Below are 12256 nucleotides of genomic sequence, written 5' to 3'. Positions count from 1 at the left end.
TATCGTGTTAGGAAAGCTCAATGTTGATTATTTGAATGCTATTCAATAATGTTCATTGGCAGTTTTTAGTGTTTGAATATTCGCTGTGGGTTACAGTCATCTGTAAATACTTTAGCAGAAGAGATGCAAAAGAAGAGATATTGCTGTTATAAAATACCAGTGAAATCAGAACTAATCTATAATCTGAATTTGCAAAAATATTATCAACTTCAACAGTAAAACCAAAATCAGGGCAAGCATTATAAAAGTAAATGATCTTGTATGAAGCATCATGTACTCTAATCCCTAATTTAAAGACGCTTCTGGTTGTATTTTTAGCAATTCAACTGACGTCAATTCAAATGAAAGGGATTTCTCTTACATCTGGACTATCTGTCAGGAAACAAATATCAAGACTACTAGACAGGGCAACTAATGCTTTGCATGTTTATGTTTTTCTTTTTCTTTTTCTTTTCTTTCTTTTTTTTTTTCTTTTGAGATGGAGTTTCAGTCTTGTTGCCAGGCTGATGCAATGGCACAATCTCGGCTTACCGCAACCTCCACCTCCCGGGTTCAAGCGATTCTCCCGCCTCATCTTTCCGAGTAGCTGGGAATACAAGCATGCACCACCACCCCTGGCTAATTTTGTATTTTTAGTAGAGATGGGGTTTGTCCATGTTGGTCAGGCTGGTCTTGAACTCCTGACCTCAGGTGATCCGCCCGCCTCAGCCTCCCAAAGTGCTGGGATTACAGGCTTAAGTCACCGCACCCGGCCTGCATGTTTGTTTTTTATTTTAAGAATGTTAACTTTTTTGGCTGGGCACAGTGACTTATGCCTGTAATCCCAGCACTTTGGGAGGGAGGTTGAGGCGGGAGAATCGCTTGAATCCGGGAGGCAGAGGTTGCAGTGAGCTGAGATCGCACCACTGCACTCCAGCCTGGGTGACAGAGAGAGACCATGTCTCAAAAAAATTTTAAAATTAAAAAAAAGTCTTTTTCTTTGAAGATCTTGCATACTAACATTTAAAACATTAAATCAAGTGTTATGAAAATACAGAATAGTTTTTAATATCAAGAATTTCTGGCCGGGCGCGGTGGCTCAAGCCTGTAATCCCAGCACTTTGGGAGGCCGAGACGGGCGGATCACGAGGTCAGGAGATCGAGACCATCCTGGCTGACACGGTGAAACCCCGTCTCTACTAAAAAATACAAAAAAACTAGCCGGGCGAGGTGGCGGGCGCCTGTAGTCCCAGCTACTCGGGAGGCTGAGGCAGGAGAATGGCATGAACCCGGGAGGCGGAGCTTGCAGTGAGCCAAGATCACGCCACTGCACTCCAGCCTGGGCGGCAGAGCGAGACTCTGTCTCAAAAAAAAAAAAAAAAAAAAAAAAAAAAATTTCTGAGAATTCCTGGGAATTTCTATTTTATTCCCAAATCCTAAAAATTGGCCATAAAATGATAATTTTGAAGCTATTGATGAGAATTTTGGGTGCTATAATATAATTGTGTCTATTCTCATATATGTTTAAAAGTTTTTTTTTTCTTTTTTGAGTCAGAGTCTCACTCTGTTGCCCAGGCTGGAGTGCAGTGGCTTGATCTCGGCTCACTGCAACCTCTGCCTCCCTGCTTCAAGTGATTCTCGTGCCTCAGCCTCCTGAGTAGCTGGGATTACAGGTGCCCGCTGACACATCGGCTAATTTTTGTGTTTTTAGTAGAGACAGGATTTCACCATGTTGGCCAGCTGGTTTTGAACTCCTGACCTCAAGTGATTTGCCCGCCTTGGCCTCCTGAAGTGCTGGGATTACAGGCATGAGCCACCGTGCCTGGCCTATGTTTAAATTTTTCCAAACCAAAACTGGATCATTTGGGCTACATTCCTGCACAAACTACTTTGATGACTTTCTAACACCCTCAGGATAAAAGCCAACCTTTTTGTGCCCTTTAAAGCTTGCATAATTTTGACCTGTTCACCCTCCAGCTCCAACTCTCACTCTCCTACTACTTTCCAGTGACATCAGCCTGCTCTCAGTTCCTCAAACTCATTACCTTACTGACTCAAGGTCTTTGCCCATGCTGTTTACTATGCTCAGAATATCTTTCAGGCCAGCACTTTGGGAGGCCGAGGCAGGTAGATCACATGAGGCCAGGAGCTTGAGACCAGCCTGGCCAACATGGTGAAACCTTGTCTCTACTAAAAATACAAAAATTAGCTGGGCGTGGTGGACCAGGCATGTAATCCCAGCTACTCAGAAGGCTGAGGCAGGAGAATCGCTTGAAGCTGGGAGGTGGAGGTTGCAGTGAGCCGAGATCAAGCCACTGCGCTCCAGCCTGGGCAGCAGAGCGAGACAACATTGCAAAAAAACCCAAAACAACAACAACAAAAAACTCCTGGTCGGGTGCAGTTGCTCATGCCTGTAATCCCAGCACTTTGGGTGGCCTAGGTGGGTGGATCACAAGGTCAGGAGTTTGAGACCAGCCTGGCCAATATGGTGAAACCCCGTTTTTACTAAAAATACAAAAATTAGCCAGGCGTGGTGATGTGTGCCTGTAATCCCAGCAACTTGGGAGGCTGAGGTAGGAGAATCACTTGAACCCTGGAGGTGGAGGTTGCAGTGAGCCAAAATCGTGCCACTGCACTCCAGCCTGGGCGACAGAGCGAGACTTTGTCTCAAAAAAAAAAAAAAAAAAAAAAAAGAGAATACTCTTTCTGCTCTATTTCCCTGGCTAACTCTTACTTATCTTTATTTTATTTTATTATTTATTTATTTATTGAGATGGAGTCTCGCTCTGTCACCCAGGCTGGAGTGCAGTGGTGCGATCTTGGTTCACTGCAACCTCCGCCTCCCAAGTTGAAGACATTCTTTTGCCTCAGCCTCCTGAGTAGCTGGGACTACAGGCATGCACCACCACACCTGGCTTTTTTTTTTTTTTTTTTTGTATTTTTAGTAGAGATAGAGTTTCACTATATTGACCAGGCCAGTCTCGAACTCCTGACCTCATGATCTGCCCACCTCAGCCTCTCAAAGTGCTGGGATTACAGGCTTGAGCCACCACACCGGGCCTCTTACTTATCTTTAAATATGAGTTCCTCTTAAAGGTTTTCCTTAGACCAAGCTCCTCCCTGCTGCCAAATCTAAATCAGGTCTTTCAGTGAAATTCTCCCACCATCCTGTGATCCTTCATATCACTTCTCACAGTTTATAGTGATATATTTATTCACGCGCCTTTTGGTTTAACGACTGTTCCTCACTACATGGTAAGGACAGGGGGCATGTCCTTTTGGTTCACCCCTATTGTATCTATCTACACTCTTAGCACAATGCTTGGTACGAAATTGGCCCTCGGTAAACAATCCGACTGTCCAAGGAAGACATATACTTTGACAAGAAGGAAATCAAGTTCAGCAGAATTGCTCTTAGTGAATATGTGAGAGCTCTCAGAACCACCAATTTTTTTTTTGTATTGCCCACAAATCCCATTCTAGAATTTCACCTAAGATCAACATTGAGCTTGCTATTTGTCATTTCTGGAGTCTACCTCTCTCATTCTTCTTATTCTTTTTTTCTGAGATAGGATCTCACTATGTCACCCAGGCTGGAGTACAGTGGTACGAACATGGCTTACTGCAGCCTTGACCTCCGGGTTCAAGCAATCCTCGTGCCTCAGCCTCCCATGTAGCTGGGACCACAGATGCGCACCACCACACCTGGCTATTTTTTTTTTTTTTTTTTTTTTTTGGTAAAGAAGGGGTTTTGCCATACTGCCCAGGCTGGTCTCGAATTCCTTGGCTCAAGCAATCCGCCCACCTCAGCCTCCCAAAGTGCTGGGGTTACAGTGTGTGCCATTGCTCCTGGCCCCTTTCTTCTTTTTTGTTTTATTTTGTTTTGTATTTTTCAGACAGAGTCTCACTCTGTCGCCCAGGCTGGAGTGCAGTGGCGTGATCTTGGCTCACTGCAACCTCTGCCTCCTGGGCTTAAGCAATTCTTGTGCCTCGGCCTCCCAAGTAGCTGGGATTACAGGTGCATGCCATCACGCCTAGCTAATTTTTGTATTTTTAGTGGAGACGGGATTTCGTCATGTTAGCCAGGCTAGTCTTGATCTCCTGACCTCAAATGATCCACTCGCCTCAGCCTCCCAAAGTGCTGGGATTACAGGCATGAGCCACCGCGCCTGGCCCCTTTCTTATTCTTCTTCTTCTTTTTTTTTTTTTGGATTGGAGATGGAGTCTAGTTCTGTTGCCCAGGCTGGAGTGCAGTGGTACGATCTTGGCTCACTGCAACCTTTGCCTCCTGGGTTCAAGCAATTCTTCTGCCTCAGTCCCCGAGTAGCTGGGATTACAGGTGCCCGCCACAAAGCCCGGCTAATTTTTTGTATTTTTAGTAGAGACGGGGTTTCACTATGTTAGCCAGGATGGTCTCGATCTCCTGACCTCGTGATCCGCCCGCCTTGGCCTCCCAAAGTGCTGGGATTACACAGTGCCTGGCCCAGCCCCTTTCTTCTTAACAACCTTAATTAAATGGAAAACTGATCCTCTAAGGCTGGCAATGGAGGGAAAAAGCAGCTCAGCAGAATTAACAGGGGTAGCAGTCAATTGCTATGTGTGGAACTGATTTGTCTAGAATTCCATGTGTTTTTTTGTTTGTTTTTTTCCTTTTTTTTTTTTTTCTTTTTGTTTTTGGCTTGTCAAGTGAAGCATTAGGGAGTGGAGAAGGAATAAAGAAATCTGTGATTGGTTGTGATAAATTAGTTGTAAATACCACTGCACTCGGACCATCCCAAAGTTTTTCTTTTTTTTTTTTGAGACGGAGTCTAGCTCTGCCGCCCAGGCTGGAGAGCAGTGGCGCGATCTGGGCTCACTGCAAGCTCCGCCTCCCGGGTTCACACCATTCTCCTGCCTCAGCCTCCTGAGTAGCTGGGACTACAGGCGGCCACCACCACGCCCGGCTAATTTTTTGTATTTTTAGTGGAGACGGGGTTTCACCATGTTAGCCAGGATGGTCTCGATCTCCTGACCTTGTGATCCACTGACTTGGCCTCCCAAAATGCTGGGATTACAGGCGTGAGCCACCATGCCCAGCACAAAATGGGGAACATTTTTTTAAAAGGGAGGTTGGAATCCATCAGAGTTCTATTAATCATCTCCCCCTTCATCCTCCTCTCCTTTTTCAGTATCTTCCAACCCTTCATCATCATCATCATCTTCTTATTTTTCTTTATCATCCATATCAGGAACCAAGTAGAACTGTAATGGGTTTGGCCAAATATCATCTTTGATGACCTCTCCTAACTCCCCAGCACCTGCATCAGAATGATCAGTGAACCAGCTAATTTTTGTATTTTTAGTAGAGACAGGGTTTCACCATATTGGCCAGGCTGGTCTCAAACTCCTGACCTCGTGATCCACCTGCCTAGGCCTCCCAAAGTGCTGGGATTACAGGCGTGAGCCACAGTGCCTGGCCTATTTATTTATTTTTTTGATACAAGATTTTGCTCTGTCACCTAGGCTAGAGTGCAATAAGGCAGTCACAGCTCACTGAAGCCTCAACCTCCCAGGCTCAATTGATCCTCCAACCTCAGCCTCCCAACTAGCTGGGAGTACAGGTGTGCACCACCATGCCTGGCTAAGTTTTGTATTTTTTGTAGAGACGGAGTTTCACCATGTTGCCCAGGCTGATCTCAAACCTCTGAACTCAAGCCATCTACCTGCCAGGGCCTCCCAAAGGGCTGGGATTACAGAAGGTAGCCACAACCCCTGGCCCAGATGCTCAGTTTTAAACATTAAAAATGTGCAAGTTGCTTTGTAGCCGGGTGCAGTGGCTCATATCTGTAATCCCAGCACTTTGGGAGGCTGAGGAGGGTGGATTACCTGAGGTCAGGAGTTTGGGACCAGCCTGGCCAATATGGTGAAATTCTGTCTCTACTAAAAATAAATAAATAAAAAAAATTAGCCAGGTGTGGTGGCGTGTGCCTATAGTCCCAGCGACTGGGGAGGCTGAGGCAGGAGAATCACTTGAACCTGGGAGGCAGAGGCTGCAGTGAGCTGAGATCGTGCCACTGTACTCCAGCCAGGGCAACAGAGTGAGACTGTCTCAAAAACAAAAACAAAACAAAACAAAAAAAGTGTACAAGTTGCTTTAGTACTATAAAACTAAACATATACAAACACAAAAAATAAATAAATCCATGTGTGGGGGCTGGGCGAGGTGGCTCATGCCTGTAATCCCAGCACTTTGGGAGTCCAAGGTGGGTGGATCATGAGGTCAAGAGATTGAGACCATCCTGGCCAAAATGGTGAAACCCTGTCTCTACTAAAAATACAAAAATTGGCTGGGCGTGGTGGCACGTGCCTGTAGTCCCAGCTACTCGGGAGGCTGAGGCAGGAGAATCGCTTGAACCTAGGAGGCAGAGGTTGCAGTGAGCCGGGATCATGCCACTGCACTCCAGCCTGGTGACAGAGCGAGACTCCATCTCAAAAAGAAAAAAAAAAAATCCATGTGTGCTTGTGTCCAAAACTTATCTTCCCTCACCCAATTCTCCATAATTTCTCACAAATTAGTTTAAATAATTACTACACCTACAAGTTCTTTCAGTGCCCTAGGAGGTAATTTATCTGGGCCCAAGAGTCTTGAACTCCTTGAAATACACAGAGGCTCACTTACTATCTTTCCCATATTTTGGGCTTTAATTTACATTTAACTCCCTTCTCCTGGCTCCATATGCCCAAGCACTAGATTAATATCTTATCTACCTGCTCTAAACAATGAAATCCAGCTTCATTGAAATACAATTCACATATTATTTAAGTGTTTTTTTTTTTTTTTTTTTTTCCTGAGACAGAATCTCACTCCGTCTCCTAGGCTGGAGTGCAGTGGTACCATCAAAACTCACTGCAGCCTCAAGCCTCAACCTCCTGGGCTCAAGCAATCCTCCTGCCTCCTTCCAAGTTGCTGGAACTGCAGTTGCAAACACTATCATGCCCAGCTAGTTTTGTTTTTTCGGTAGAGATGGAGTCTCACTATTTTGCCTAGGCTGGTCTCAAACTCCTGGGCTCAAATGATCCTCCCATCTCAGCCTCCCCAAGTGCTGGGATTACAGGCATGAGACACTGTGCCTGGTATTCACATATCATTTAAAGAATACACATATTCGGCTAGGTCTGGTGGCTCACACCTGTAATCCCAGCACTTTGGGAGGCGAGCGGATCATGAGGTCAGGAGATCGAGACTATCCTGATTAACGTGGTGAAACCCCGTCTCTACTAAAAATACAAAAAATTAGCCGGGTATGGTGGTGGGCACCTATAGTCCCAGCTACTCGGAAGGCTGAGGCAGGAGAATGGCATGAACCTGGGAGGCGGAGCTTGCAGTGAGCCGAGGTCATGCCATTGCACTCCAACCTGGGAGACAGAGCAAGACTACATCTCAAAGACAAAAAAAAAAAAAAAAAGAGAAGACAGATATTCAAGTGTACAGTTCAATCTTTTTTTTTTTTTTTTTTTTTTTTTTGAGATGGAGTCTTGCTTTGTTGCCCAGGCTGGAGCGCAGTGGCACGATCTCAGCCCACTGCAAACTCCGCCTTCCGGATTCAAGTGATTCTCCCACCTCAGCTTCCCAAGTAGCTGGGATTACAGGCACCCGCCATCATGCCTGGGTACTTTTTGTGTTTTTAGTAGAGACGGAGTTTCACCATGTTGGCCAGGCTGGTTTTGAACTGCTGACCTTAGGTGATCTGCCCACCTCAGCCTCCCAAAGGCTGGCATTACAGGTGTGAGCCACCGCGCCCGACCATTTTTTGTATTCTTTATAGAGACAGGTCATGTTGCCCAGGCTAGTCTCAAACTCCCGGACTCAAGTAATCTGCTTGCCTCGACCCCCCAAGGTGCTGGGATTACATGTATGAGCCACTGCACCCAGCCGTGAGCCACCTGTTTTCTCCTTGCCCTTAGGACCATAGTGGATGGGCATAGTGGGTGTTGTCTCCACAATATCTATTTCACTGTCCCTCAATTATGTAGCAGCATGTACAGTTGGAGCTCCAACTGCTGGGGGAGGAGGTTTTGACTGTATCTCACCTGAAGTCTTTATTTCCTCTGTACTTTTCAGTTAAATGAGCCAATACATTTCCTTTATTCTTTAAGGCCATTTGTGGTGTGTTTTTGTTAAATTGATATGGCATCCTACTTAGGAGTCATTCATTTGTTATTTTTTAACAGCTTAATTGAGATGTAGTTTACATACCATGCAATGCGCCCATTTAAAGTACTCATACAGGCTGGGTGCGGTGGCTCATGCCTATAATCCCACCACTCTGAGAGGCAGAAGTGGGACAATCACTTGAGCCCCAGAGTTGGAGACCAGACTGTGCAACACAGAGAGACCTCATTTCTCAACAAAATTAGCCAGGTATGGCGGCGCATGCCTGTGTCTCTGCTACTTGGGAGGCTGAGGTGAGAGAATCCCTTGAGTCCGGGAGGTTGAAGCTTCAGTGAGTTGTGATTGTGCCACTGCACTCCAGCCTGTATGTGCCTGGGTGACAAAGTGAGACCCTGTCACAAAAACAAAACAAAAAACCAAAAAACAAACAAAAACAAAAACAAAACAAAACAACAACAAAAACAAAAAACACCAAACAACCCAAGGTGGGGACATACAAAACGATTTTTGGTTTATTTACAGAGCTGTGCAACCAGCAAAGCAGGCAGATCACTTGAGCCCAGAAGTTTGAGACCAGCCTGGGCAACATGATGAAACATTGTCTCTACCAAAAAAATCACTACAATTAATTTTAGGATATTTTTTTCATCACCCCAAAAAGGAGCCCTATACTCATTAGCAGTCACTTTCCATTTCTACCCATGTTGAACTCCTGACTTCAAGAACTGTAAGATAATGAAGTGGTATTGTTTTAAGCCACTACGTTTGTTCCGGCAGCAATATTTATATATCTTCTTTGGAGAAATTTCTATTCAACTCATTGCCCTTTTTTTCTTTCTTTCTTTCTTTCTTTTTTTTTTTTTTTTGTTCTTTTTTGTTTTTTGAGACAGAGTTTTGCTCTTGTTGCTCAGGCTGGAGTGCAATGGCAATCCCGGATCACTGCAACCTCCACCTCCCGGGTTCAAACGATTCTCCTACCTCAGCCTCCCAAGTGGCTGGGATTACAGGCATGCGCCACCACACCCGGCTAATTTTGTATTTTTAGTAGAGATAGGGTTTCACCATGTTGGTCAGGCTGATCTCAAACTCCCAGCCTCAGGTGATCTGCCCGCCTTGGCCTCCCAAAGTGCTGGGATTACAGGCCTGAGTTACTGAGACTGGCCTTTTGCCCATTTTTCAATTGGATTATTTGTCTTTTTATTGTTGAGTTGTTAGAGCTCTATTTATTTTGGATACAAGTCCCTTATCAGATATATGATTTGCAAATATTTTATCACATTCTGTGAGGTTTTTCTTTTTTTTTTTTTGGGAGAAGGAGCCAATGCAACAGCTAGTCTTTACTGGAAAGAAAAAACTTTACAGCACATTTTGAGCGCCAGTAACTTAGTACAGGCGCTCAGTGTGCCAGCCGGTGGGGCACCAGCTTGTAATGGGCTCCACAGCGGGGGCATCGCTGGGCTTCGCCTTCATGCAGCCAAAACCAGACGACGCTGGTGTTGTCCTCTTCACAGATGCAGCCCACTATTCTCTTGTTGGTGATGGAGGGAACTAAATTAGGGTCTTCCTTGGTGCCTGAAGCTCCCTTTGGGGGCAGTATATTGTATGGGTCCAGTCCCTTCCTTGCAGCCAGCATGACCTCCCTCTCCAACCCAGTCGCCTGCTCGTCATCGGTGGGAATACCACCTCCAGATGCCATGGAGCGCACCGCAGCCTCGCCACTGGGGCCGTGAGCCCTCAGGGCCTGCGCCGCCAGCGCTCCAGCTCCGCGAAGTAACCTTGAAGCCATCGCGTCCTCGACTAGCAGCATCAGTTCCGGGAACCTCTGTGAGTTTTTTCACTTTCTTGATTCTGTGTTTTGAAGTACAAAAGTATTTAATTTTGATGATGTCCTATTTGTCTATTTTTGTTGTTGTTTGGGCTTTTGGTCATATCTAAGAAGACTTTCTCTGACCTAAGGCCATAAAGATTTATTCTTGTTTTCTAAAAATTTTATAGTTTTAGCTTTTACATTTAGGTCTATAATCCAGCTCAGTTAGTTTTTGTATGTGGTGTAAAGAAGGGGTCCAACTTTCTTCTTTTGCATGTAGATATCCAGTTTTCCCAGCACAATTTATTGAAAAGATGATTCTTTCCTCACTGAATTGTCTTAGCACCCTTTTTGAAAATCAATTGACCATAAAGCTAACAGTTTATTTCTGAACTTTCTGGTCTGTTCCATTGATGTATGTATGTGTCTATCCTTATGCCAGTACCATAGAGCCTTGATTACTGTAGCTGCTTGTGACTTTTCAATAAAACTTAAAACATTTTTTAAAATTTTGCCGCATGCGGTGGCTCATGCCTATAATCCCAGTAGTTTGGGAGGTTGAAGCGGGCAGATCATTTGAGGTCAGGAGTTCAAGATCAGCCTGACCAACATGGTGAAACCTCCTGTCTACTAAAAATACAAAAATTGGCCGGGCGCGGTGGCTCAAGCCTGTAATCCCAGCACTTTGGGAGGCCGAGACGGGCAGATCACGAGGTCAGGAGATCGAGACCATCCTGGCTAACATGATGAAACCCCGTCTCTACTAAAAAATACAAAAAACTAGCCGGGCGAGGTGGCGGGCGCCTACAGTCCCAGCTACTCGGGAGGCTGAGGCAGGAGAATGGCGTAAATCCGGGAGGTGGAGCTTGCAGTGAGCTGAGATCCGGCCTCTGCACTCCAGCCTGGGCGACAGAGCGAGACTCTGTCTCAAAAAAAAAAAAAAAAAATTAGCTGAGTGCAGTAGTGTGCACCTGTAATCCCAGCTACTAGGGAGGCTGAGGCAGGAGAATTGTTTGAGCCCCAGGAGGCGGAGTTTGCAGTGAGCCGAGATTGCACCACTGTACTCCAGCCTGGGTGACAAAGCGAGACTCTGTCTCATAAATAAATAAACAAATAAATAAATAAAATTTTTTGGAGAGACAGAGTCTCACTATGCTACCCAGGCTCGTTTCAAACTCCTGAGCTCAAGCAATCCTCCTGCCTCGACCTCCTAAAGTGCTGAGATTATAGGCATGAGCCACTGTGCCCTGCCTAAATACAATTTTTATTCTAAAGACAGTATGTTATTATTACAGGAAAATAAGGGGAAAAGGGAAGAAGAAAAAAATTACGAATTGTTTCAAGACAACCATTGTTAATGAACTAATATATTTTATCCCTTTCTTGTTTCTATGTTTTATTTTTTAACATAACTGAGATTAGAATGTACAGTCAGCTCTTTGTGTCTGTGAGTTCTGCATCCTGGGATTCAACCAGCTACAGACTGAAAATGTTTGAAAAAGGAAAAGATGGCTGCATTTGTACTGAACATGCACAGGTTGTTTTCGTCCAGTCACTATTTCCTAAACAATACAGTAAAACTACTATTCACACAGCATTTACATTGCATTAGGTATTGTAAGTAACATAGAGATGATTTAAAGTATATGGGAGGATGTGAGTAGGTTGCATGCAAATACTACATTATTTTATATTAGGAACTTGTGGCTGGGTGCGGTGGCTCATGCCTGTAATCCCAGCACTTTGGGAGGCCGAGGTGGGCTGATCACCTGAGGTCAGCAGTTTGAGACCAGCCTGGCCAACATGGTGAAACCCCATCTCTACCAAAAATACAAAAATTAACTGGGTGTGGTGGCACACGCCTGTAATCCCAGCTATTCGGGAGGCTGAGGCAGGAGAATCACTTGAACCCAGGAGGCGGAGGTTGCAGTGAGCTGAGACCGTGCCACTGCACTCCAGCCTGGGCCACAAGAGTGAAACTCTGTCTCAAAACAACAACAACAACAACAACAAAAGAAGGAACTTGTGCATTGTGGATTTTGGTATCTGCGGGGACAGGGGGAGTCCTAGAACCAGTCTTCCACAGATACTGAGGGATGACTGCAAATACAATTATGTATTTTGCACTTTTTAATTAACATTGTAATAGGCTAAGCGCGGTGACTCACAACACTCTGGGAGGCCCAGGTGGGCAGATCACATGAGGCCAGGAGTTCAAGACCAGCTTGGCTAACGTGGCAAAAACCCATCTCTACTAAAAATATTAAAAATTTAGCTGGGTGTGTTGGCACACGCCTGTAATCCCGGTAGGGAGGCTG

The 12256-nt window shown here is 45.2% G+C and overlaps 1 protein-coding gene across 1 annotated transcript; it reads right to left on the bottom strand.

Moving 5' to 3' along the window:
* Positions 1–9419: 9419 nt before the first annotated feature.
* Positions 9420–9930, bottom strand: LOC701661 (cytochrome c oxidase subunit 5B, mitochondrial). The gene has a single exon (XM_001099921.5). The coding sequence runs from the start codon at positions 9915–9917 to the stop codon at positions 9528–9530; it is 390 nt and encodes a 129-aa protein (XP_001099921.3). The 5' UTR covers positions 9918–9930; the 3' UTR covers positions 9420–9527.
* Between the last annotated feature and the right edge of the window lie 2326 nt (positions 9931–12256).

This window comes from Macaca mulatta, chromosome 14 (genome assembly GCF_049350105.2).
Source record: "Macaca mulatta isolate MMU2019108-1 chromosome 14, T2T-MMU8v2.0, whole genome shotgun sequence".
Taxonomy (NCBI): Eukaryota; Metazoa; Chordata; class Mammalia; order Primates; family Cercopithecidae; genus Macaca; species Macaca mulatta.
Note: the sequence above shows the minus strand (reverse complement) of the source record. Positions and strands in the feature narration are given on the sequence as shown.

Coding starts and splice junctions, on each gene's coding strand:
- LOC701661 (XM_001099921.5), bottom strand. CDS start 9,917: ATGGCTTCAAGGTTACTTCGCGGAGCTGGAGCGCTGGCGGCGCAGGCC.